Source organism: Chionomys nivalis, chromosome 5, assembly GCF_950005125.1.
Source record: "Chionomys nivalis chromosome 5, mChiNiv1.1, whole genome shotgun sequence".
NCBI classification, from domain to species: Eukaryota; Metazoa; Chordata; class Mammalia; order Rodentia; family Cricetidae; genus Chionomys; species Chionomys nivalis.
The window spans coordinates 24,897,091-24,921,501 of NC_080090.1; the positions used below are offsets into that span (position 1 = coordinate 24,897,091).

Below are 24,411 nucleotides of genomic sequence, written 5' to 3' on the forward strand. Positions count from 1 at the left end.
CAGCAGCCTACTCGCAGAAGGAGAAACATCCCAACAGGCCCAGGGTGTTGTCGGGCACTGATAGAAGTCTGTGCAGTGACTCAAGGCCTCAGCAAAATCTCAGACACTAGGCCAGGCTTCTGTGTGATTCCAAAGGATACCCCTAAAATTAGCTCATGCCTCTAACTGCTTTTTTACTCCAGAGAGAAGGTGGGGTCCCAGGAGGGGATCACAGGGTTACATAGAACATAGTAGTAACACATGGTGTTCTACAGCATAGTCCCACACCCCCTTTCTTTACCTATATGGTCTTGGTTCATCTGTATCTCAGAATACCCCTGTCCTGGCTAGTATGATAGGCCATCCTACATATGACTCTCTTCCCACTGTCTCCCTCTCCCAGAATTAGAATGGAAGCCTCTGTCTGTCATTGTCTAATTAGGGACAGCAACCATTTGGTGGCATAAGGGTCCCATAAGCCACTTCTACAGTATCCAAAATGCCTCAGTCCTAGAAACAAGTCCAAAGAACATGTGGGGTTCAGACTCTGACATGTAACACACCGTGGGTGTCTGGGATTGAGTAGCAGGAAGGGACCCCACTTTATCTTCCTGTCCAGTCATGACTGTCACTAGTGTTGCAGGTTAAGCATTGGTCCCCGGTATCAGAATAATTGGTAGCTTGTGAGGGAATGGGCAATGCTGACCTTGGACTGGCATAACAGCCCACGGTTTCTCATTTCTCCCGATCCTGCCAAGCACCAGGCAAACCTAAGCGCTCCACATCGCGGGACATGCCGCCCTGCATCCTGTCTGAGAACATGCCTTATGGGGTGGCTCAGAGTAGAGCTGTTGGTCCTGGCCTGAACCCTCAGCTGCTCGTGTCTCCTCTACCCACAGTTGAATCGTTCAAGGTTCCTGAGGACTTCCAGGAGCTTGTGGAGCAGCAGCGCATTGGCACCACCACACGGCTGCACACTCAGACGGACTTCCCGCTCCAGGCCTATGAACCCAAGGTGCAGGTTCCATTCCATGTGCTGCCTGGCCAGTGCCCTCGGAAGACTGAGATCGAAAGGTATGCCGTGAGGGCTGCAGAGGAGAACCTGCCCCGGAGGCGGGGGGGGGGGGGCAGCATCCGCCAGGCTCCGGGGGTGGGGCACTGCAGACCATGAGGTGACAAGCCCACAGAAGGGCATGTGTAAGTGTGCGAACAACTCTTTTTAAAATATATATATATATATATATATATATATATATATATGAACAAATGGTATATATGAACAAATGGTTTTCCTTGCTGTGGAATTTGGGAGGGCAGCAATTAAGTCAATGAAATGAGGCTGCCAGGACAGGCTAGAAAGGATAATTGGGGCCCTGGGTCTTTACTGACATCCCTGAAGCTACCTCATAAGACGCCATCCCATGGCTCTCCCTGCTCTGGCTAGGAGGAAACAACAATACTTGCGCCTGGACATTGAGCAACTGTTGGCCGATGAGGGCATCGACCCCAACAAGCTCATGCCCAGACATCCAGACCTGCAGAACCCGCAGACCATCGAACAGGGCCATGACCCACTCTTCCCCATATATCTCCCATTGAAGGTGAGCTGTACTGCCATGATTGCTGATAGGTGGTGGTCCTGAACCCCAGGGGAAGCTCAAGGAGTCACATGACAAAGGGGACTCCCACTTCAGCCATAGGCACTCATTTCTCACATGATGGAATAATCACAAACACCCCAGGTGTTTGTAGATCCTGGGTTGAAGCAGACGTAGCCCCCACACAAGTCATCATTTCCCCACTTCTTCCCTGGAATTGTTTACAGCCCATGCGCCTGCTCTGTACCCCAGCCCTGGCCACAGGCATCTGTATGCAGTCAGGATGAAGTGTGTAGTAGGATCCTGACCCCCTGACTAGAGCCCCTGATGATGGGAGCTTATGAAATGAGGAGAGGAGGATGTAGGAGGGATTTGGTACCGCTTTCTCAAGGTACAAACTGGGGAGCTGAATCTGGGGAGGAGAAAGAGGGAGCATAGCCAGGCCCAGGCTCTTGATGTCTTCTCCTCCCTTCCTCTGTGACCCTGTGTATCCCTTGGCTAGAGCCCCTGTGGGAAGCAGAGCTGAACCCAGATGAGTGTGACTATACCAAGGTCACCCTCTGAGAGCACTGAGTCTCTGTTGTTTCTGATCAGCATGGATTTCTCAGGAAATCCAGGGCTATATGTCCCCTTGGGCCCACAGGAGTCAAGAGAGCCCAAGTCCTCCTCTGAGACCCTGGTCACCCCTGCATTGAGCCTTGAGTGACTTGGCTAGACATATATCCAGGGCAACACCCCTCGTTCAAACACTGGGGGTCAGTGGAAGCAGCAGAGGTCTTACAGATCAGTCTAGTACTGCCTGTAGCTAGCTACTGAGGCTGCAGAAGCCTCTGGCAATGCTCAATTTTGCTTGGGCACTAGGGGAACTGCTTCATTGGACAGTTGTCTGTTTTTGCTAAGGTGTTTGATAATGAAGAGTTTGATTGCCGAACTCCCAAAGAGTGGCTCAATATGGGCTTGGAGCCAGGATCTGAAAACAGGAAGCCTGTCCCTGGAAAAGCCCTTCTTCCCACCGATGACATTCTGGGCCATGGTAAGTAGGACGACCCTGGAGTTGGGAAAACTGTCTTGTCCCAGCAACCCCTTGCCAAGACACTCAGTCTCCCCGGGACCAGGGACCAGGAGAGCTAAAGTATCTGCTGAAGTTCCCCAGCTGTGGCCCAGTCCAAGAATCTGGACGCAAAGACCAAGGACAGTGCTGTCAGGAGGACTGGGGACAAGACAACAAAGAAACTAACTTTGGGAGGTTAGGAAGATGGCTCGGTGGGTAAGAGTGTTTGTTGCCCAAGCATGAGGACCTGTTTCAGAATTCAGGTAAAAAGCAAAGTGTGGTAGGCACATCTATAACCACAGTACTAGGGATGTGGGTAAAGACGGGGAGATCACATGGGCTTGCTAGTGCCAACCTGACCAAGACATGGTGAGTTCTGGGTTCAGTGAGATATCTGCTATCAAGGGAGCAGGCAGAAAGCAACAGAGGAAGGTACCTCTGTCCCTCGCGCACACACACACACACACACGCGCGCGCGCGTGCACACACACACACACACAGAGAAATGTTTAAGGGCATAGTTACAGACCTTCCATCCATCCTCCCTGAAATCATTGTTCTGCTCTCAACGACTTCTCTTTCCCTCCTGGGTTTTTGAAACAAGGTCTCTCTGTGTAGCCCTAGATGCCCTGGAAGTCACTCTATAAATCAGGCTGGCCTAACAATCATAGATCCACTTATCTCTGGCTCCCAAGAGCTGGGATTAAAGGTGTGCACCACCACCCAGTTTCTGCTCTTTCTCTTGCATGAACAGTACACTGTCACAGAGTTGCTCAAAGAGGCATGCGTACACAGTTTGTCACATACATCCATGGTCACGTTCACTATGTCACACGCCATCCCACTTCCTGGCATGTTGTTGTATTCAAACATATTTCCACCACACTGTCACACATCCTCCACGTGTCCTCATGTGTCTACCCCAGTGTCACATCCTCCACGTGTCCTCATGTGTCTACCTCACTGTTACACGTCTACCACAACTGACACACCCTTTCTATCATATATCCATCAGATGCCACCCACATCTGTTTACTGAGTTTCTGTTCGGTTCCCACAGTCATTAAGTCCCAAAGAAATCACATAGAGGTCTATATTAATGATAAACTGATGGGCCTGTTAGCTCAGGCTTCTTATTAACTCTTATAACTTACATTAGCCCATTATTCTTATGGGTGTTAGCCACACGGCTCAGTACCTTTTTCAGCAGCATAGTCACTTCTTGCTTCTTCAGTGTCTGGACAGGACTGGGGAGGAATGGGCTTCCTCCTTTCCAGAATTCTCCTGTTCTCATTGACCTGCCCCTACTTCCTGTCTGGTTGTCCCACCTATACTTCCTGCCTGGCTACTGGCCAATCAGTGTTTATTTAAAATATAATTGACATAATATAGACAATTGCCCCACACCACACATCTGTTTACAAAATGCCTATGGTACCTCCATTGGCCTCTGATCTGTGGCCCAATGGGCACAGAAATTCTCTTCAGTTGCCTGCTGTTAGGAGCAGTGACAGGGTGAACATAAGTGCACTGTGGCCTGCATGACTGGTTCTGTGCAGCCTTCATAGGAAGGTTCCTCAGGCTGCTCTGTCCCCTCTCTGGGGTGGATGGCGATGTGTGGAGAGAGTAGTTCCAGTTATCCAGTCATCAGGTGGAAGACAGGACTAGATAAGCAAGAACAGGGCTAAAAGTGTGTATCCTCTGGGAGGCCCATGACAGTTCTCTGAGCAGGCCACAAATATGTTTCATTTGAAAAATACATTAATACTGGAATCAATTTATCTGAAGCAGACAAGAAGCCCAGAGTGTTTCCTTTACTTAATGCTTAAACTACAGAAATGGTTAACTAAATTGATCCCAGTTCTCCAGTTCCTGGCAATTAAACCATAGAGAATGGAACACATTAACCTTAAATGTGCTGAATTCCAGCCTCCTCGCTTCACTGAGGCCCTGGCCTTGAGCCAGGTACCCTAGAGCAAAGAGGGGCTCACAGGGAGCATCTGTCAGGGACCTTGTATTTTGTCTGGTAGTCTCTTGGGACATATTATCCTATAAGTTGAGCCAAGATGAAGATTATTTTTTCAAAAAGGAAACATCCCAGGAAGATAGAAAAGCAAAGTAGAACCAGAGAGGTGAAGGGCACACGGCGGTGGCTTCTTTGACTATCTGATGTCAGAGGCAGGCACCATCTTTCTGGAATTCCAGCCCTTCCTTCCTTAACCCAAGCTGGAGAACCCATCAGCTTATTTTAAGCCATTCCATGTGGAGAAGTTCTCTGCAGGCTACTGTGTGTGCATCTTACTTCTTCAATAACGTATTTAATACCAACTATGCTCCAATCTCTGTCCTGAGTCCAAGTCTTCAGCTGTGCTTAAGGTGGGACAAAAGTGGCTCCTGGCCTTGGGGAACAGACAACAGCATGACCAAGAATAGCAGGTTAGAGAGCACGTCGGACAAAGATGCTATGTGCAGCAGAGATGCTTCTCCAGGGACAAATCATCAGGCTGCAGTCATGGCCGGTGCAAAGGGCCTGAGCCAGAGCAAGCCCAGAAGTTACACGGATAGGCAGACACACGGTATATGAGCAGAAAAGATGTTCTTGACCCTGCCCTGTCCTGTCCTGTCCTGTCATGTCCCATAGTGGTCAGTGGCTCTATATCCAGAGGTGTCTCGGTCACCTTAAAAAGGTCATCTAACTTCACCCGTGATGACCACTTGTGGTCCTCAACAGTTTTATTTTTGATTTTTGTTTTGTTTTCTTTATGGATATTTTGCCTCCATGAATATCTGTGCACCATGCATATGTACCTGGTGCCCTTAGAGGCCAGAAAAGCGTGTCAGATCCCCTGAAATCAGAGTTACAGACAGTTGAGAGTTGTCATGTGGGTCCTGGGAATTAAACCTCAATCCTCTGGAAGAGCAGCCAGTGCTCTTGACTGCTGAGCCATCTCTCCAGCCCCCAACCCCTTTAAAAAGCTTTTCATTTTGAGACAGGGTGTAACCGAGTTGCCACACCATCCTTGCACTCACATTGTAGCCCAGTCTGGCCCTGAACCTTTGGCATGCCAGTGTGCCCCAGAGTGCCACCAGGCTCTGCACTCCACAGGGCAGGTTTTTGTTTGGCCACACCTTTCATGGTTCCCCATTCACCTGTGTCTTTCTCTGCTCTGGTGAGGGTTGTACCCCAAGGCCTAGTCTTTCTGGGTCATCCTGTGACTGAGGCTTTCTCAGAGGTCAGCTCATCTGAGAGGAAGCACATGAAAGCTGGAGCCAGAAAGGGGTGTCCTGGGAAAAGAGATCACCTCTGAGCTCTATTTACAACACTGGCTGCCTCACTCAGAAACCCCTCTGTTTTAGAGGACCCCAAGAATCAGAACCTGGACTATAAGTGGTGTGATGTTGGCGTCCTTGACTACGATGAAGAAAAGAAACTATACTTGGTGCAGAAAACTGACAAGAGAGGCTTGGTGCGTGATGAGATGGGGATGCCCATCGTGAACGGAGGTGTCACCCCCAAAGGTACAAGCTCCATCCCTTTCCCGGGTAGATCCCAGCTCAAGCGTGGCCCAGCCTGTGACTACAGCCCAACCCCACCATCTCAGTTCTGAATTCTACCTAGCTGAGTTTATTAGCCAGGTCCTGTCCCCTGACCAGTTTGAAGCAGAGGACCTGGAGAAGGCAGAGGGCCACTCACTAGCCTGTGGGCTGTGAGTAGCTGGCCCCGTGCCTTTCAGTGTGGTATCATAAAGGAAACGAAGTTAGTCATGTTTGCTCTGGAGCATGGAAGAAGGGAATAGCCACCTGGATGGCCACCCCTGTGTAACTCCTGCCAGGGCATAGCTCTTTACAATTTACAAAGTATTTTCACATTCTACATTATACCTTATGAAGTGGGCAGAGCAGGAAACGGCATTTGACTGCGAGGAGCACCACACCCTGAGATAACAATGACAACTTGCTCAGAGGCAACAGCTGAGGCAGAGCCAACCAGAACCCAGTACTCCAGCCCAGAGTGCCTAACTATGTGTCCCTTTCACCTTCCCACCCACCCCCAGGAAGGCCACCTCTTCTGGTCTCTCAGTACTGGGTGCCGCGAATCCAGCTGCTCTTCTGTGCTGAAGATCCTCGCGTGTTCACACAGCGCGTGGTCCAGGCCAATGCTCTGCGCAAGAACACAGAGGCGCTGTTACTGTACAACCTGTATGTGGACTGCATGCCGACCGAGGGCCAGCGGGTCATCAACGAGCAGAGTCTGAGCAAGATAAAGCAATGGGCTTTGAGCACACCGCGCATGCGCAAAGGGCCGCAGTGAGTCCGGGTGCTGCATCCTCCTTGAACGTTTCTATTTGGGTAGTGTTGCCAGGGTACAGAGCAACCGCTGACACATCTCTGCGGGGTGATGTCTTAGTTGGGGCTTCTGTTGCTGGGGTGAAACACCATGACCAAAAGCAACTTGGAGAGGAAAAGGTTTATTTCATCTTGTCCTTCTGGGCCCATCACTGAGGGAAGTCAAGGCAGGAACAGGAATCCGGAGGCAAGATTGCTGCTTCCTGGCTTGCTCCTCATTGGCTTGCTCAACCTGATTTTTTTATACAGCTTAGGACCACTTGTTCATGGGTGGGCTAAATTTACTCACAGCAATCATTAATCAAGAAAACATCCTAAGCCGGGTGGTGGTGGTGCACGCTTTTAATCCCAGTACTCTGGAGGCAGAGGCGGGCAGATCTCTGTGAGTTCGAGTCCAGCCCGGTCTACAAAAGCCAGTTCTAGGACAGGTTCCAAAAGCTACGGAGAAACCCTGTCTCAAAAAACCAAAAAGAAAACATCCTACAGACCTTGCCAACAGGCAATCTGATGGAGGCATTCTTCAATTGAGGTTTCTCTTTGAAAATATCCCTAGCTTGTATCAAGTTGGCAAAGGTGACTTGCTGTCCACTTCCCTCACTGTAGATAGAGCCTGACGGACTCATGAATTCTTGTGATGTTGAAAAGGTTGGAGCACCCTGATGCCTCTGAGGCATGGCCTCCTCAGGCTAACCCTGTGACTTTTTGCTATGCCCTATCATTCTTTGAGTATGCTCCTACTTCCTGGCATAGCAGGAAGTCCCGGGCTTAATTTGTATATTCCCATATCCAGTCTTGAAACTGCCTTTTAAAAGAAAAACCTTTTAAGTGTTGTTTTTGTGTGTGTGAGTTCCTGTTCCTATGCTATGCAACATGTGTGTGCCTGGTGGGGCCACACGTGGGAACCAGAGTTACAGACAGTTGTGAGCTGCCATGTGAGTCCTGGGAAGTGAACCCAGGTTCCCAAATAGGCTCTTTCTCCAAGAAGCCCCAGTTGCTTTTAGTGGGGAGTTCAGAAGCCAGGACTTAGGCATTAAATGTATTGCCGCAAGTTCCTTAGAGCAGACAGGGTCAAGGGGAAATGTTTTTCTGGACACAATTAATCTTATATCTAGCACCTCTACCTCTCCTTGTTTTCTCTGTGTCGATCTGTTTTCTTCGAGCATGAGCCCAATGATACCTCCAGACTGATTCTGATGCCACACGGCTCATTCTCACTTTGACATACTTGTGACTTTCTTCACCTGAAGAAAATCAGTTCCCATTGTTCAACACACATTGCCTTATATGGTCCGTCCTTGACTACACCAATAGTAGCTTTGAATAGGTCGTGCCAGTTAGAAAAAAATAAACTCGGTACAGTTTCTAAATTTCATTTGTTCTGTTTTGAGACAGTCCTGAACTCATCATCCTTCTTCTACAAGCACTCCAGAACTGGGGTTACAGGCATGGGACATCACCGCAGTCCTGGGATTACAGGCACGGGCCATCACTCCAGTCCTGGGGTTATAGGCATGGGCCATTACTCCAGTTCTGGGATTACAGGCATGGTCCATCAATACTCCAGCACTGGGGTTACAGGCATGGGCCATCACTCCAGTCCTGGGGTTACAGGCATGGGCCATCACTCCAGTCCTGGGGTTACAGGCATAGGCGATCACTACAGCACTGGGGTTAAGACATGGGCCATCACTCCCAGCTTCTCAAAAGACATTCTGGCACTTGTATCCTTTTTTCTCTTTAGGATGGGAGAATATAGTCAAAGTATTGTGTTCAAAGCTGATTTGATTTGAATCTTTCTCACCAATAGGATATTTATATATCTTATGAGATGTAGTTTGGCTCGATTAGTTTAATTTTTTAAGTTACGATTTTAAAATTATATTTGGAGAGAGAGAAAGAGATGTGTACATGCCACAGTACATATAGGGGTCACCAGATGACTTTTGGGTGTCTGTTCTCTCCTGCTATGTGGATTCTGGGAATCAAATGCAAGTCATCAGGTTTGGTGACAAACACCTTCACCCCCCAAGCCTTCCCACTGGCCCTTAGTTTGTTTCTCCTACATATAAACTATATTTTCATTCATAATATAATTCAGCGGAGTGTATGAACCCTGTCTGTGGCAGGGTCCTGGAGCACCTGAGCAGCCTGGCCAGAGAAGTGAGCCTGGACTATGAGCGAAGCATGAACAAGATCAACTTTGACCAGATTGTCTCTTCTAAGCCAGACACGTTTTCCTATGTGACTCTTCCCCAGAAAGAGGAAGAGAAGGTACCAGATCAAGGTGAGAGCCAGCAGACTCTGGCTGCCCACCTGGCCTGCTTGCCCACCCCTGCCTCTCTTTCTGTTCAGCCACTAAGGGCCTCATAAACCTGGTATTCCCTTGTGCCCACCCTGTCCCTAGACTTTATACCTTTTTTTTGCCAGATACCCAGGAAAATCTTGTCCAAGGAATTGTGTGTGTGTGTGTGTGTGTGTGTGTGTGTACATGTTTCCCAATAATGCAGAAGCCACAAGGTAAATCTGTACCAGGAAGCCATTGTCAAAAGTAGACATTAGGATCATGATAGTCAGATCCCAACAGTATATAAGCCTTTCTTCCTTCAGTAACAAGAATAGAGTTGGCATTGCTACGGCTCCATGGACATGTAGAAGATCAAGTCTCAGAACAAACCCAAGAGTTCTCCTTGCTTTGAGCCCAACCATACATGCAGAGTACATTTCCTGGTCACCAGTTCTTGTGTGTGTTGTGCCTAAGATACAGGCTGGGATGTGGATAGCAGTCAATATATTCCCTCTTTGGGGTCCCAGGGTAGGCTCCAGACCAGCCTCTGGCTTCATATAGCATGGATAGAAGATAGGGAGTGACTCTCAGGGCAGGTGACTCACTGTGGGCCTCGGGGCTACTCCCAAAGGCTAGATAGAGCAGGAAAAGACTGGTTCTGGGAATGAAGTGACTCTCCTGGGAAGGAAGCGGTTGTGTCCCCTCCATCAAGCAGTCTAGATAAGTCCTGTCCTCAGTGTGTTCCAGGCAGGTCTGATGCTGGCTTTTGCCCCCACTTCTGCAGGGCTGGTGAGTATCCCCAAGTACCCCTTCCGGGAGCAAAAAGAGGATTTCACTTTTGTGTCCCTGCTCACTCGGCCAGAAGTCATCACCGCTCTGAGCAAGGTGCGGGCTGAATGCAACAAGGTGACCTCCATGTCCCTGTTCCATTCGAGCCTCTCCAAGTACAGCCGCCTGGAGGAATTTGAGCAGATCCAGTCTCAAACCTTCTCCCAGGTACCTAGGCATCAGAGCATGGAGGATGGGGCCTCAAGCCCTTATGGGAGCAACACAAGCATCAGGGCCTGCTGGAGTGGGGCAAGGGTGGAGCAAGGGTAGAGCTCGTCTTGCAAGGCAAGGAGAATCAGGGTGGGCTTCTGTCCCAGTCCCTCTGAGCCAGTCCTGGTGGCCTTGGGACAGACCTCCTATCTTAAGGGAGAGCAGGACACCCCAGTTTTGGAGGGAGTGGCAGCAGCCTCTCTCCACTCAGTTCCATCTTCCTTTTCACGTCTGTGTTCTCCCGCTCTGCCTCCTCCTCTTCTTTGTGTCTGCCTCTTTCCCACGGCTGTATCTGAGTCCCTCCAAGCAGCTCTGGACCCCAGATGTCACACTGAGGGTATTGGTCCACAGAGTTTGGCCACAAGCTGTAGGGGATTCCCCTCCATTGTCATATGGGTCTCGAGTAACCTTTGAGCATAGTAGTTGTGGACGATGGATCCCTGGGGTGGCTTTTTGATGGCATTTGTGTCTACTTCAGGTGCAGATGTTCCTCAAGGATAGCTGGGTCAGCACACTGAAAGTAGCCATGCGAAGCAGCCTCCGAGACATGAGCAAGGGCTGGTACAACCTTTATGAGACCAACTGGGAGGTCTATCTCATGTCAAAGCTGCGCAAGCTGATGGAGCTCATCAAGTACATGCTACAGGACACGCTACGCTTCCTGGTGCAGGACTCACTGAGCAGCTTCTCACAGTTCATTGGCGATGCTTGCTGCAGTGTGCTTGACTGCACAGATGACATGCCCTGGGGTGAAGACCTTGTCAACAGCCCCTACAGGTGGGTCCAGGTGGGCAGAGGCACTGGGAAATGACTTCGTTGGGCAACCAGTGGCTGGGTACCCAACACACCAGGTTCTTGACATCAGAGTTTGACCTCTCTAGGTTACACAGAAGTGTTACCCTGTAAGCTCTGGCTTACATTTTTGTGACGCTCATTCATGCAGTCACTCTTTGAGTTGCTTTGATAATACTAAACCCTTGCAGTGAACCAGATGTTGGTTTTAGGGGACTCTGAGATGCATTGTTCACTGTATCTTACTTCAGCGGAAGGCAGGCATAGCAAGGTATCTAGTAGTTACTATCATTGCCAGTTTTATGATGTACTCTGGGGGAAGGGCCTTTGCCTGGGGTCAGGGAGGAAGTAGCATCTGAGGCATGAGGACACTAGAGGTAACTGAAACAAAAGCACCAGGAATAGAAAAGACTTGGGACAGCTGAGGAAAGACAGGCTAGCAAGTGTGGCTGGAATACGGAAAAGGAGATAGGCCTGGTAAGAGGAAATGGGACAGGCCAGAGGGACCAGTCTAGATCACCAAGAGCTTCCTGGGTTCAGTAGTGGGGACTGGATTTAGTTTTAGTAAGTTGGAAGCTATCAACAGAGCCCTCAGTGGGTCAGCAAGGCTTTGATGTGCCTCAAACTTCTGAAGCCGAGGGTAGCGGGCTCTCAGGAAGAGCATGGGGGCTCTAGCAAATGCCTAGGCCTGGCCAACCTGTCCAATGACCTCAAGACCAAGATAGGATGTTGTCACCTCTGTAGTGGCTCTAACCAGCCCCAAGCTTTCTTTCTAGTTCATTGGGGGTTTCTGTAGGGAAAGAGGAACAATATTACGTAAAAGGAGCTTGAGATCCCAGTTCTGGCAGGAAGGTCAGGCCTTCTCAGTGAGCCCAATTCTTGCCTGCAGGCCTCGGAAGAATCCCCTGTTCATCGTAGACTTGGTGCTGGACACCTCAGGGGTACACTACAGCACACCCCTAGAGCAGTTTGAAATGACTCTGCTCAACCTCTTTGACAAGGGTATCCTGGCCACCCACGCTGTACCCCAACTAGAGAAGGTATGTGCTGCAGGCTAGGCCTAGCCTAGCCGCTGGGAGCCACAGTGCGTTCACAAGGACCAGAGTAGTTTGTCCCCACGGGCAGTAACTGTGGCTCTGAAATTCATAAATATCTCCTTCCATTCTCACCACAAATGGAACTACAAACATTGCTGCCTTGTAGACCTGGAAAGATTAAACAAGTTAAACCTACTTTACCAGGCAACTAAGTATTAGGACATCAGTTTGGTTCTTACACTCACTGGAGTAATCCCGCCCCAGCCACATCTGCCCTGTATCCAACCCTCGGTCTTCTCCACCTCGAGTGTCAAGCCAGATGGAGTTCCACACACAGCTAGTATCCAAGTCTCAAGTCACCACAGCTGCACAGCAAGCTGCACACAGCCCACTCTCCAGGCCCGAGAGCCTCTGTAACCCAAGTCCCCTTCTGTACCTCCTAGCGTCGGTTAGTGCCATCAGCAGCCTGGTTGCCTCATTTGCTCCTATCCTTGGCAAGTCTGAGTCAGGCCAGGAAGAGAGGATATGGTCTCACGGTAGCTTCTGCGTTTGTTTTCATCCATAGTCATTCCTCAGACATGTCATTGCAAGCCCTCACCTCACTCCTGTGCTTGCCCACACTGGTGCCCATTCCGTCTTTAGACCACTCTGCCACCCACTCCAGGGCTCATTCAGCTCTGCTTTTTCTTGTCTTTTTCCTTAAAGCTGGTGATGGAGGACATCTTTATCAGTGGCGACCCTCTGCTGGAGTCAGTGGGGCTTCATGAGCCACTAGTAGAGGAGCTACGGGCTAGCATCACCAATGCCATGCGCAAGGCCATGATCCCACTGCAGGCCTACGCTAAGGAGTACAGGAAGTACCTGGAACTGAACAACAATGACATTACCACCTTCCTCAAGTATGTGCATGAGTGCATGTGTCAGTGTGTATGTGTGAGCATGTGTCAATGTGTGTATGCGTATGTCAGTGTGCATGTATGCAGGTGTGCGTGTGTCTGTCTGTCTGTTTGTGCATGCATCTCCTCCCATCCTGTTAACCACCCTCTGCTCTCTGCATGTGCTTTCTACCTTCAGGACCTATCAAATCCAGTGTCCGTCGGCAGAGGAAGTTCGGGAAGTGGTAATCACCCACCTGCAGGAGAAAGAGATCCTAGACAACTCGCTGCCCAGCAGCATCGTCATTGGGCCATTCTACATCAATGTGGACAATGTGAAGCAGAGCCTGTCCAAAAAGCGCAAGGCCCTGGCCACTTCTATGCTGGACATCCTAGCCAAGAACTTACACAAGGAAGTGGACAATGTAAGTAACAACTGGCCAGGAGCCTCGCTCTTGGAAGCACGGCAGAGTATGGCCATGCCAGAACGACTGACTTCCAGGTCCTAGGGTCCTTGAAGAGAAACAGGCCCCAAGGTAGGCAGGGCACAAAACTGTCCCTAGAGCCCTCCAACCCTCGCCCACCAGATCTGTGAGGAGTTCCGCAGCATCAGCCGCAAGATCTACGAGAAGCCCAACAGCATAGAGGAGCTTGCTGAGCTCCGAGACTGGATGAAGGGCATTCCCGAGAAGCTGGTAGTGCTGGAGGTAAGGCAGGCCCCCAGTGCTGGCTGGCCAGGAAGCTGGGATTGGGTGATGCATTAGGGGCCCAGGGGCTGGTTGCCTAAAACTATTGATCAGAACTTGGGGGCTAGGACAGGCAGAGGCTGGGGGAGCAGAGCCAGGTAGTGAGGTAAAGCAGGTATCCAGGAACTGGTAGGAGCCAAGGGTTATGTTGGGGTTTCTGTGGAGATTTGGGCAGTCAGGAGGTCTGAAGACATAGAGGTCAGAGGATGGGAACCAGAGATATGGTGGCCATGGCTCTTGGAGCCCTGGGCCTGGCTTTAAAATCTGTTGAAGCTTGCCCTCTTGAAGAAAGCACCTTTTCCCTGCCCCACCCCGGCCACTCCAAGTAGCCCCTCCCCAGCACAGTTCATCATCCCCTGCTCATGCAGGAGCGGATTGTAAAGATCATGTCTGACTACGAAGTCATGGACGAGTTCTTGTACAACCTTACCACAGACGACTTCAATGACAAGTGAGCTGGGAACGTTGTTCCCTACCCTGGAGGCTGGGTGGGCAGCAGGAGCAGCTGAGCTGGTAGCCATCCCAGTGCCCCAGGTCAAGACAGATCCAGCTGAGAGCATGTTTCTTTCTTTCATCCTACCCCTGCTCACACCTACCCCTGCTCACACCTACCCCAGCTCACACCTACCCCTGCTCACACCTACCCCAGCTCACACCCACCCCTGCTCACACCTACCCCAGCTCACACCTACCTCAGCTCACACCTACCCCAGCTCACACCTACCCCTGCTCACACCTACCCCTGCTCACACCTACCCCTGCTCACACCTACCCCTGCTCACACCTACCCCAGCTCACACCTACCCCAGCTCACACCTACCTCAGCTCACACCTACCCCAGCTCACACCTACCCCTGCTCACACCTACCCCTGCTCACACCTACCCCTGCTCACACCTACCCCTGCTCACACCTACCCCAGCTCACACCCACCCCTGCTCACACCTACCCCTGCTCACACCTACCCCAGCTCACACCCACCCCTGCTCACACTCTAGCTGCTTAGATTTGGGGCCTGGGCACCCTTTCTTTCTATCCTATCACTCCAGCCATGGCATTTTCCCAAGTCCTAATCCTCTTCCCTGCCAGGTGGGCTGCCAGCAACTGGCCCTCTAAGATCCTTGGGCAGATAGAGATGGTGCGGCAGCAGCACATTGAGGATGAAGAAAAGTTTCGCAAAATCCAGCTCATGGACCAGAACAACTTCCAGGAAAAGCTGGAAGGACTGCAGGTGGGGCTTGGCTTAGGGCTCTGTTAGGACCTGCTCCCCATCACACACACACACACACGCATGCACACACACACGCACGCATGCACACACACACGCACACGTGCATGCATGTACGCACACGCAGTTGTCATACGTCTTGCATTTAGGAGATGCCATGTCAGTATATGATGGACGACTGGATAGACAGATTTGCAAAAGGGCTGGGAGAATGAACTGAAAGGCAGAGATGCCTGAATAGAACATTCAGGAAATTTAGCAATAATGGACACAATGTTCTTGATTGTATGACTGGCATCCCAGTGGGCAGTGAGCACAGTGTTCACAGAACCACGTTTGTTCCCCAGCCTTGTAACAGCCAGCCTGTGACTCTGGCAAGTGGCTCAGCACAAAACAAATGCTCTGGGCCAGGAGTCAATACCCTGGGTATGTGGAGTACATGCTCGTGGTAGGACTCAGATGCATTTGACCTTTGCTCCTTGACCCACAGCTGGTGGTGGCTGGCTTCTCCACCCACGTGGAGATTGCACGAGCACACGAGATTGCCAACGAGGTGCGGCGAGTCAAGAAGCAGCTGAAGGACTGCCAGCAGCTGGCAATGCTCTACAACAACCGCGAGCGCATCTTCGGCTTGCCGATCACCAACGTAGGCCTACTGTGGGCGCCTTGCCCCACTTCCCAAGGTTTCAGGAAGCAACTTAGATCTGCAGCCATAGCAGAGCCCAACTGCTCTAGGGCAATCCTCGGGCGTGCTGGGGTAGAACTGAGCTGGCCAAGGGATAACAGTAACCTTCCTTGGCTCTCAGGATGGGAGAGCCAGTAGAAACAAGCAGCGGGCTTCTGAAGGTCGTCCTAGGCCTCGGAGCTCAGCATCCAAAGCCTAGATTTGGCAAGAGAAGGGACTGGGTCCGTGGTACAAGAATGGGAAAACAGCCAAGAACAAAGCGAGGAGGACCTGACTGGTAGAGATGGTGTGGAGGAAGCCCTGTGACACCCTGACAGCCCTACCCTCTGTCCCTGTAGTACGACAAGCTTACAAGAATGGTGAAGGAATTCCAACCGTACCTAGACCTCTGGACCACAGCCTCGGACTGGCTGCGCTGGTCTGAGAGCTGGATGAATGACCCGCTGTCAGCCATCGATGCCGAGCAGCTGGAGAAGAACGTCGTTGAGTCCTTCAAGACCATGCACAAGTGTGTGAAGCAGTTCAAGGACATTCCAGGTATCTGAGAACATTGGCCAGTCAGGGCTTGATAGGGTTTGTTCTTCCCTGCCCAAGGCTGGTCAGATGGCATGATATCCAGCCTTCCCCAGAGCCCCCGCCAACCTATCTGCTTCCCTAGACTGGCTAACTTACATGCCCTCCCGCCCACCCCACAGCTTGCCAGGATGTGGCTTTGGACATCCGGGCGCGTATAGAGGAGTTCAAGCCATACATCCCACTGATCCAAGGACTGCGCAACCCTGGTATGCGGAACCGGCACTGGGAGATACTGTCCAATGAGATCAACATCAATGTCAGGCCCAAAGCCAACTTGACCTTTGCCCGCTGCCTCGAGATGAACCTTCAGGACCATATTGAGAGCATCAGCAAGGTGGCTGAGGTAGCTGGCAAGGAGTATGCTATTGAACAGGTGGGTACTCAACCACCAGCAGGCCTAATCCCATCTGGCCCCTGCTAAACAAGCCGGTCTTGAGTTCTTGCAATGACAGCCATTTGAAGTATAACAGCAATGGCTCCATCCCTAGGGTGAGGGTACATCTTATTGAAGGTTAATAATACCGGTGGAGGGCTTGGCATAATACCCACCACTGCTACAGTACTTATAATACCCACTGCTACAGTGCTCATAATACCAACCACTGGTACAGTGTTCATAATACCCACTGCTACAGTGCTCATAATACCAACCACTGCTACAGTGCTCATAATACCCACTGCTACAGTGCTCATAATACCCACTGCTACAGTGCTCATAATACCCACTGCTACAGTGCTCATAATACCCACTGCTACAGTGCTCATAATACCCACCACTGCTACAGTGCTCATAATACCCACCACTGCTACAGTGCTCATAATACCCACCACTGCTACAGTGCTCATAATACCCACTGCTACAGTGCTCATAATACCCACTGCTACAGTGCTCATAATACCCACCACTGCTATAGTGCTCATAATACCCACTGCTACAGTGCTCATAATACCCACTGCTACAGTGCTCATAATACCCACCACTGCTACAGTGCTCATAATACCCACTGCTACAGTGCTCATAATACCCACTGCTACAGTGCTCATAATACCCACCACTGCTACAGTGCTCATAATACCCACCACTGCTACAGTGCTCATAATACCCACCACTGCTACAGTGCTCATAATACCCACCACTGCTACAGTGCTCATAATACCCACTGCTACAGTGCTCATAATACCCACTGCTACAGTGCTCATAATACCCACTGCTACAGTGCTCATAATACCCACCACTGCTACAGTGCTCATAATACCCACTGCTACAGTGCTCATAATACCCACCACTGCTACAGTGCTCATAATACCCACTGCTACAGTGCTCATAATACCCACTGCTACAGTGCTCATAATACCCACCACTGCTACAGTGCTCATAATACCCACTGCTACAGTGCTCATAATACCCACTGCTACAGTGCTCATAATACCCACCACTGCTACAGTGCTCATAATACCCACTGCTACAGTGCTCATAATACCCACTGCTACAGTGCTCATAATACCCACCACTGCTACAGTGCTCATAATACCCACCACTGCTACAGTGCTCATAATACCCACTGCTACAGTACTCATAATACCCACCATTGCTACAGTGCTCAGTTTCCCTCTTGGGAGTAGCAAGGAGTTAATAGCATTATCATTTAACAGATGAGCACAGAAGTCAAGAATGTAGCCAGGCTTGATGCATAAGTTTAATTCCCCACACTGCTAAAATTAACTAAATTAATTAATTACAAAACGTTAAGGCTCAGGGAAATCCAACAGTGGCCAAAGTAACACATTCTTTAGAAGTGACCACATTCCTAACTGGCACCCAGCTGCCTCCCATGCTGCCTGCAGCTGTATGAGCTTGAATCAACCCTGAATTCCAGCAGAGGCCCACTGGGAACTTGCTGATTTGCCAGTGGGGCCCATACAAAGGCATGGCCTGGCAGAGTCCGCGATTCCCTGCCCAGTGCTAGTCAGACAGCATAGCCGCCAGCCCTCTCAGTACACAACTCTGACTCTTCCCTACCTCAGGCTCTAGACAAGATGGAGAAGGAATGGTCCTCCATCCTGTTCAATGTGTTACCCTACAAGGAGACAGACACCTACATTCTCAAGAGCCCAGACGAGGCCTCCCAGCTTCTCGACGACCACATTGTCATGACCCAGAGCATGTCCTTCTCGCCATACAAGAAGCCCTTTGAGCAGCGCATCAACTCCTGGGAGAACAAACTAAAGCTGACCCAGGTGGGCCTTCTTCCTCTGGTCCCCCCACAGAGGAACACTGTTCACCAAGTGGCAGTAAACTTATTTGGGTAGAACCCATTGCACCTGCTCCTCCAGGTCCTGGCTCGCTCGCTCGGACAAGCCTCCATCTGAAAGAGGGTGCCAGGAGAGCTCCATCCATGTACAGGTCTAGCTACTGCAAGTGACATCGAGGCTGTGGAAAGAGTGAAGCTTAATTAAACAAGGTGGCTGCCTAAGTTTGGGACAGTCTGGTCATTGGAACTTCATGCATGGACACTGTGAGGCCCCCAGGCACCTCAGGATCCTCTTCCAGTCTGTCCTGAGCCTCCCATTTCCATCCCGTTTGTGATACTTTGAGGAGAGGGGCCAGGCTGCTTGGGACTACAGCTCTCTCAGGCTTTCAAGACCAGGGGCAGGGGCTTCCCACAGAGCCCTAGAGAGTAGGCCTGACTGTGTGTCCCACACAGCCTTTTCCTTCCGTCCTTCTTGGATGTTGTACATATGCCGGTGAAGGGCAGAAGTCAAGTCAGGTGAAGGGAGACTATCTATACAGCATTGATCACTGGCCTCCCTGCTGTGCTCACAGTGCCCCCCACACACACCTGTAATTCCAGCTCCACCTCCCGTGTCCGACTCATCCACACCAGCCTACAGGGTATTTCCAATGAGACCCTTGCTCAGTGCCCCTTTAATGGGGCTTCCCACATACTGGACCGTAGTGATCCAGGAGCAGAATGACCACTGGTGTATTCCTCAAGAACAGAAGGCCCTGTCCACTTGCCCTGATCTTGGTGCCCATTTAAGCCTGGCAGGGGCCTGAGCCAGAGCTAACCAAGGTGCTAATCATCCGTCTCTCATGAGCAGAGCTGAATGAATCAGTCTGCGCTGATGGGAGAAGATGAGGTAGGAAACGGCTCCGTGTGACGTCATCCAGCAGACACTGGCTCTGGTGTGGGGCTCTGCCCTGCACTCCTAATGGGGCGAAGTGCCTCCATCACGGATACTAACCCCAGCTAGAGCCCCCAGCTCTGACAGTGCACACCCTGCCCCATCTTTCCAGGAAGTGCTGGAGGAGTGGCTGAACTGTCAGCGGTCCTGGCTCTACCTGGAGCCCATCTTCAGCTCTGAGGACATCACCCGGCAGCTGCCTGTGGAGAGCAAGCGCTACCAGACCATGGAACGCATCTGGAGGAAGATCATGAGGAATGCCTATGAAAACCGGGAGGTGAGCCCCAGGGGACTGGGAGGGCAGCTAGCACCCCTAGGGGAGCCTAATCACATTGCTGGGTACTTCTTGGTCTTTTCCTCCCTAAACAAGAATTAAGGACCAATCTGAAGGCTTCGGTTGTGACTCATGTTCTTGGAAGTGGACTCCTGGTACCACAGATGCCCCTCAGAAACAGAGGTCTTAGCATTTTAGACCATGTCATGCAGCAAGACAACTCCTTACCCTTATTACTCTTCTTTTTTTACTCCAGCATGGTTCCCAGGCTGATGGAGGCAATCACTAGCCCAGGGATCCATTTCCTGCCCCCTACCCTTCCTGACGGTGCCTGGCTGGCATGGGTGCTATCTACTGAGCCCATCCTGCTCACTCCTACTCTCTCCCCGGCTGGCTCTGGTTCCTGCAGGTGATCAATGTGTGCCCTGACCAGAGGCTGCTGGACAGCCTGAGGGACTGCAACAAGTTGCTGGACCTGGTACAGAAGGGCCTCAGCGAGTATCTGGAGACCAAGCGGAGTGCCTTCCCCAGGTAAACACCACAGCCTAAATCACTTGGTGGGCCTGCTAGTGCTCCCCCAAGCCAGTCAGCACCGAATCAGGCTATTGGGGCGGCCAGGGCCCAGCAAGTCCACCTGACCTTTCTCATCACCCCTGTTCCCCTGGAAGATTCTACTTCCTGTCAGATGATGAACTACTGGAGATCTTGTCACAGACAAAGGACCCCACAGCTGTGCAGCCCCACCTGCGCAAGTGCTTCGAGAATATTGCTCGGGTGTGTAGCTCGGCCCGAGGCTTGGTCAGTGCACTAGGGTACTCTCTGGAGGAGACATCTCTCCTCTCGTGCCAACCCCTCTTAGAGATAAGATGGCAAGAGTGACCCTGATCCTCAGAGACATACCTGGGGCTTGTGGGAGGGAGGTTATAGCTAAAGAACCCACCTCTCCCCTTGAATCTGGGAGCCCTGTGGCCCTAACTCAGCCAGCAGCTCCTGTCCTTCAAAATCCTGAGATCTCTGAGGGGTGGAAATGCAGAGAGAAGCCTAGCTTCATCCCCAAAGGCTTAAACACAACCTGTGAAATTGCTGTTGGAGAAGGCCCAGTGAGGGCCAAACACTAGGGGTTCCCCTGCAGAGGCAGGATCAGCTCCACGAAGGGGCAAGGGTCTGGTCAGGTCAGCCTAGGGCTGAGGCCAAGCCCTCTGGCACATCAGAGTAACCCACTCCTACCCACCCCCATTGCCCTCAGCTGCTCTTTCAGGAGGACTTGGAGATCACACACATGTATTCAGCAGAGGGCGAAGAGGTGCAGCTGTCCTTCTCCATTTACCCCTCCAACAACGTGGAGGTCTGGCTGCTGGAGGTGGAGGGCAGCATGAAGGCCAGCGTGCATGACATCATTGAGCAGGCCATCAAGGCCTACCCCACTGTGAGTGCAGCCTTCGTGCTCAACAGCCTCCAGAGTGCTCCCTCTGCCTCTCTGCCCCAGCCCACCTCCACCTGCAGAGGCTCGGCGCTTAATAGCTACTGCCTTCCTGAGGGAACACTGGAATCCAGAGCTTGACAGGCCAAGGCATAGACAACAATTCACGCGAGGATGAGGACGGGGGCAGGGCTGGCAGTGCCTGAGCCAGGCGACGGATATTGTCTTTGCAGATGGCCAGAACTGAGTGGGTTCTGAACTGGCCAGGCCAGGTGACCATTGCTGGCTGCCAGACATACTGGACAATGGAGGTATCCCAGGCGCTGGAGGCTGGCAACATCAGTAGCAAGCTGTTCCCCCAGCTTGCCAAACAGGTAGGGTTGATGAAGATCGGTGTCCCCCACATCCCAACGCCCAATACCAGTTCTTCATCCTGGAAGGAGGGGAAAGGTGAGGTCCACAGCGCAGATCAGATTCTGTGGCTCCAGCAAGAAGGGACCTAAGGAGGGCTCCGAGACTGGGCACTGCCTCTCTCCTAACGGCCTGTGAGGCCAGCACTAGGCTTTGCCTGTACCGTCCCTTGGACGACCCGTGCTCCATGCTTCTCACCATACTCCAGTCTCCCTTCCCAGCCCTGAACACACTGACGGCACTGCACATCACAGCTGCAGTCCTTGCTCTCCTTCCATCCCAGACCAGCACAACTCCCGGAATATAGAAGCTGCCTGTGGCCGAGGGGCTCCCTTTAGATCTCAGATCTCTGTAGTGATTTCCTCGTTCTTTCAGCTCAGTGACCTGGTGGCTCTGGTGCGGGGGAAGCTGTCGCGCATGCAGCGGGCAGTACTTTCGGCACTCATTGTCATTGAGGTCCATGCCAAAGACGTAGTGAGCAAGCTGATCAGTGAGAACATAGTCAGTGTACATGACTTTGAGTGGATCTCTCAGCTCAGGTGAGGGCCAGAATGGGCGAGGCTGGGGTGGGAACGCTGGCAATCACACGACATGTGTCCCTGCCCTCGAAGCAGAGATAAAATAAACAGGGGTACTTTTGTGTCTTTATTCTCTAAAATCACCCCCTCTTTTTAACTGTATACCTCCTCAATGGCCTTTGGCTCCATGTCCAGAAATCCATGTCTCTGCCTTGCCAGGTACTACTGGGCAAATAATGACCTGTACATCCGCGCTGTGAATGCTGAGTTTATCTACGGCTACGAGTACCTAGGCAACAGTGGGAGGCTGGTGATCACACCCCTCACTGACAGGTGAAGGCCCCTCCCCAGCTGGGCTTTGAGTAAGGGAAATGGATAGCCCCGGGTCAGCCCACCCATGGGGTCTCTGAACAAAGCGTGGCCAGGTGTAGCAATAAGACAGGGGAACTACACAGGTAGCAGCCCCAGGCTCCAGTCCTGACCCCTGGCAGTCAGGGCTGGCACACCTGGCCCTGAGAGAGGAGCGAGAGGGGGGAGTGCTTCAGGTCTGTGGAACAGCCCAGGAAGGGAATCACCCAGGATGGGTGTGGCCTGTGCCCACCTCCTTTCACTCCCACAGGTGCTATCTGACCCTGACTGGAGCCTTGCACCTCAAGTTTGGAGGTGCACCAGCTGGCCCAGCTGGCACAGGGAAAACAGAGACCACGAAGGACCTGGGAAAGGCCTTGGCCATACAGACAGTTGTGTTCAACTGCTCTGACCAGCTCGACTTCATGGCCATGGGCAAGTTCTTCAAGGGTCTGGCCAGGTGAGACTGGGTACAAGAAGGCACAGGGAACAGCATGGGAGAACACTGGCTAAGAGGAGCTCACAAGGGACAGGGTGAAGTAGCAGGAGTCAGAGGATCAGCTCAGCGGGCTAGGGTTGGTGCAGCTGAGTATAATTGAGCTTCCTCCCCAGTGAGATCAGAGGGTTGTTGGAAGGAGGTACCAAGTGTGCACTGAGCGCATGCCCTACCTAAATGCCTTGTTTGGCTTAGTGCTGGGGCCTGGGCCTGCTTTGACGAGTTTAATCGGATTGACATCGAGGTGTTGTCTGTGGTGGCACAGCAGATCACCACCATCCAGAAGGCACAGCAGCAACGGGTGAGCATTGGGCACCCTAGAGGGATGGCACTGCCCCCCACTGCCCAGAGTGCTTTGTCTAGAAGGGTTTTATAGTCAGTTCCAAACCCCATCTCCTTACCTCAGCCTGTGGTGAGGTAAAGGGAGCCCTGTCCTACACCCTGGCTCGTATGGAAAGTCCAGGGCCCAGCCTTGTTCAGGTAGCCAAGGATCTTGCCCAAGGGACAAGAGCTGAGAAGCTGACACACCCCTCTTGAAGTCATGCCCTAGGTTCTGTTCTGGGTTGAATCTAGGTCAATTTAAGTAAATCTTAAGGGGCCAGTCATAACTGAATAGTGGATGTGGGGAACGAGCAACTGTGTGGAAACCCTTGAGGAATGGGGCCAGGCCCTAGGAGCCCATGGGAGTCATTGAGACCTAAGGTCTTAGGCCAGATCCCAGGAGATCTAACCAGGTCAGTGGCATGTGGGAGAAGCCCAGTCAGAGGAGGGGAAGGTCTGCGCATCTTTAATCTCTTTAACATGGGCCAACCCCTGAACCCCACCTACAGGTAGAGCGCTTCATGTTTGAGGGTGTTGAAATCCCCCTTGTACCATCCTGTGCAGTGTTTATCACCATGAACCCAGGATATGCCGGCCGCACAGAGCTGCCTGACAACCTGAAGGCAAGTTCAGGCCCCGGGGTGAGCAGAAGGTAACAGTGCTCTAGCCTGGACGCCCCCTAGCCTCTGGTTCAAGAGCACATAGCTAGCTGCCTGGCATGAGGAACTGGGATTCTCTGTGGTGGCGCTACTGTCCCGGGAACCCATTGGACCATACCCAGCTACAGAGTGGGGGCCCTGGGCTTGTCTTCGGGGCGTGGGGGAAGTCTGGGATTCCTTTGGGGTAGGGGGCAGAGCATCTGACAGAAGGTGCTAAGGTGGATGTGTGAGAAAAGTGGGAAGACAGAGGGACCCTCTCCTAGAAGTGCCACGGAGAAGGTATTCATCCATACAAAGCAGTCATTTTTCTTTTCTTTTCGTTTTTGTTTTTTTTTTTTGGTTTTTCGAGAAAGGGTTTCTCTGTAGCTTTGGAGCCTGCCCTGGAACTAGCTCTTGTAGACCAGGCTGGCCTCAAACTCACAGAGATCCTCCTGCCTCTGCTTCCCCAGTGCTGGAATTAAAGGTGGCAGCATGCACCACCACTGCCCAGCTGTCATTTCTAGTAGTAAGCACCGCACAGCCACTGTAGAGAGGAAGCCTCGG

General features: G+C 51.7%; 1 protein-coding gene across 1 annotated transcript in view; it reads left to right on the top strand.

The window, feature by feature from the left end:
• Dnah1 (dynein axonemal heavy chain 1) overlaps positions 1 to 24,411 on the top strand; it is a 60,363-nt gene that overhangs the window by 2,127 nt on the left and 33,825 nt on the right. Inside the window, exons 3-30 of the mRNA XM_057769608.1 lie at positions 879 to 1,053; positions 1,424 to 1,580; positions 2,478 to 2,610; positions 5,986 to 6,147; positions 6,684 to 6,936; positions 9,102 to 9,259; positions 10,044 to 10,255; positions 10,776 to 11,074; positions 11,979 to 12,129; positions 12,832 to 13,025; positions 13,201 to 13,426; positions 13,589 to 13,708; positions 14,116 to 14,198; positions 14,836 to 14,977; positions 15,465 to 15,620; positions 15,998 to 16,196; positions 16,355 to 16,608; positions 18,261 to 18,473; positions 19,534 to 19,698; positions 20,105 to 20,226; positions 20,364 to 20,469; positions 20,942 to 21,121; positions 21,349 to 21,489; positions 21,902 to 22,065; positions 22,264 to 22,377; positions 22,664 to 22,852; positions 23,084 to 23,189; positions 23,719 to 23,832. Of these exons, the coding sequence (XP_057625591.1) occupies positions 879 to 1,053; positions 1,424 to 1,580; positions 2,478 to 2,610; positions 5,986 to 6,147; positions 6,684 to 6,936; positions 9,102 to 9,259; positions 10,044 to 10,255; positions 10,776 to 11,074; positions 11,979 to 12,129; positions 12,832 to 13,025; positions 13,201 to 13,426; positions 13,589 to 13,708; positions 14,116 to 14,198; positions 14,836 to 14,977; positions 15,465 to 15,620; positions 15,998 to 16,196; positions 16,355 to 16,608; positions 18,261 to 18,473; positions 19,534 to 19,698; positions 20,105 to 20,226; positions 20,364 to 20,469; positions 20,942 to 21,121; positions 21,349 to 21,489; positions 21,902 to 22,065; positions 22,264 to 22,377; positions 22,664 to 22,852; positions 23,084 to 23,189; positions 23,719 to 23,832 (4,688 nt within the window). The remainder of the gene's footprint in view (positions 1 to 878; positions 1,054 to 1,423; positions 1,581 to 2,477; positions 2,611 to 5,985; positions 6,148 to 6,683; positions 6,937 to 9,101; positions 9,260 to 10,043; positions 10,256 to 10,775; positions 11,075 to 11,978; positions 12,130 to 12,831; positions 13,026 to 13,200; positions 13,427 to 13,588; positions 13,709 to 14,115; positions 14,199 to 14,835; positions 14,978 to 15,464; positions 15,621 to 15,997; positions 16,197 to 16,354; positions 16,609 to 18,260; positions 18,474 to 19,533; positions 19,699 to 20,104; positions 20,227 to 20,363; positions 20,470 to 20,941; positions 21,122 to 21,348; positions 21,490 to 21,901; positions 22,066 to 22,263; positions 22,378 to 22,663; positions 22,853 to 23,083; positions 23,190 to 23,718; positions 23,833 to 24,411) is intronic.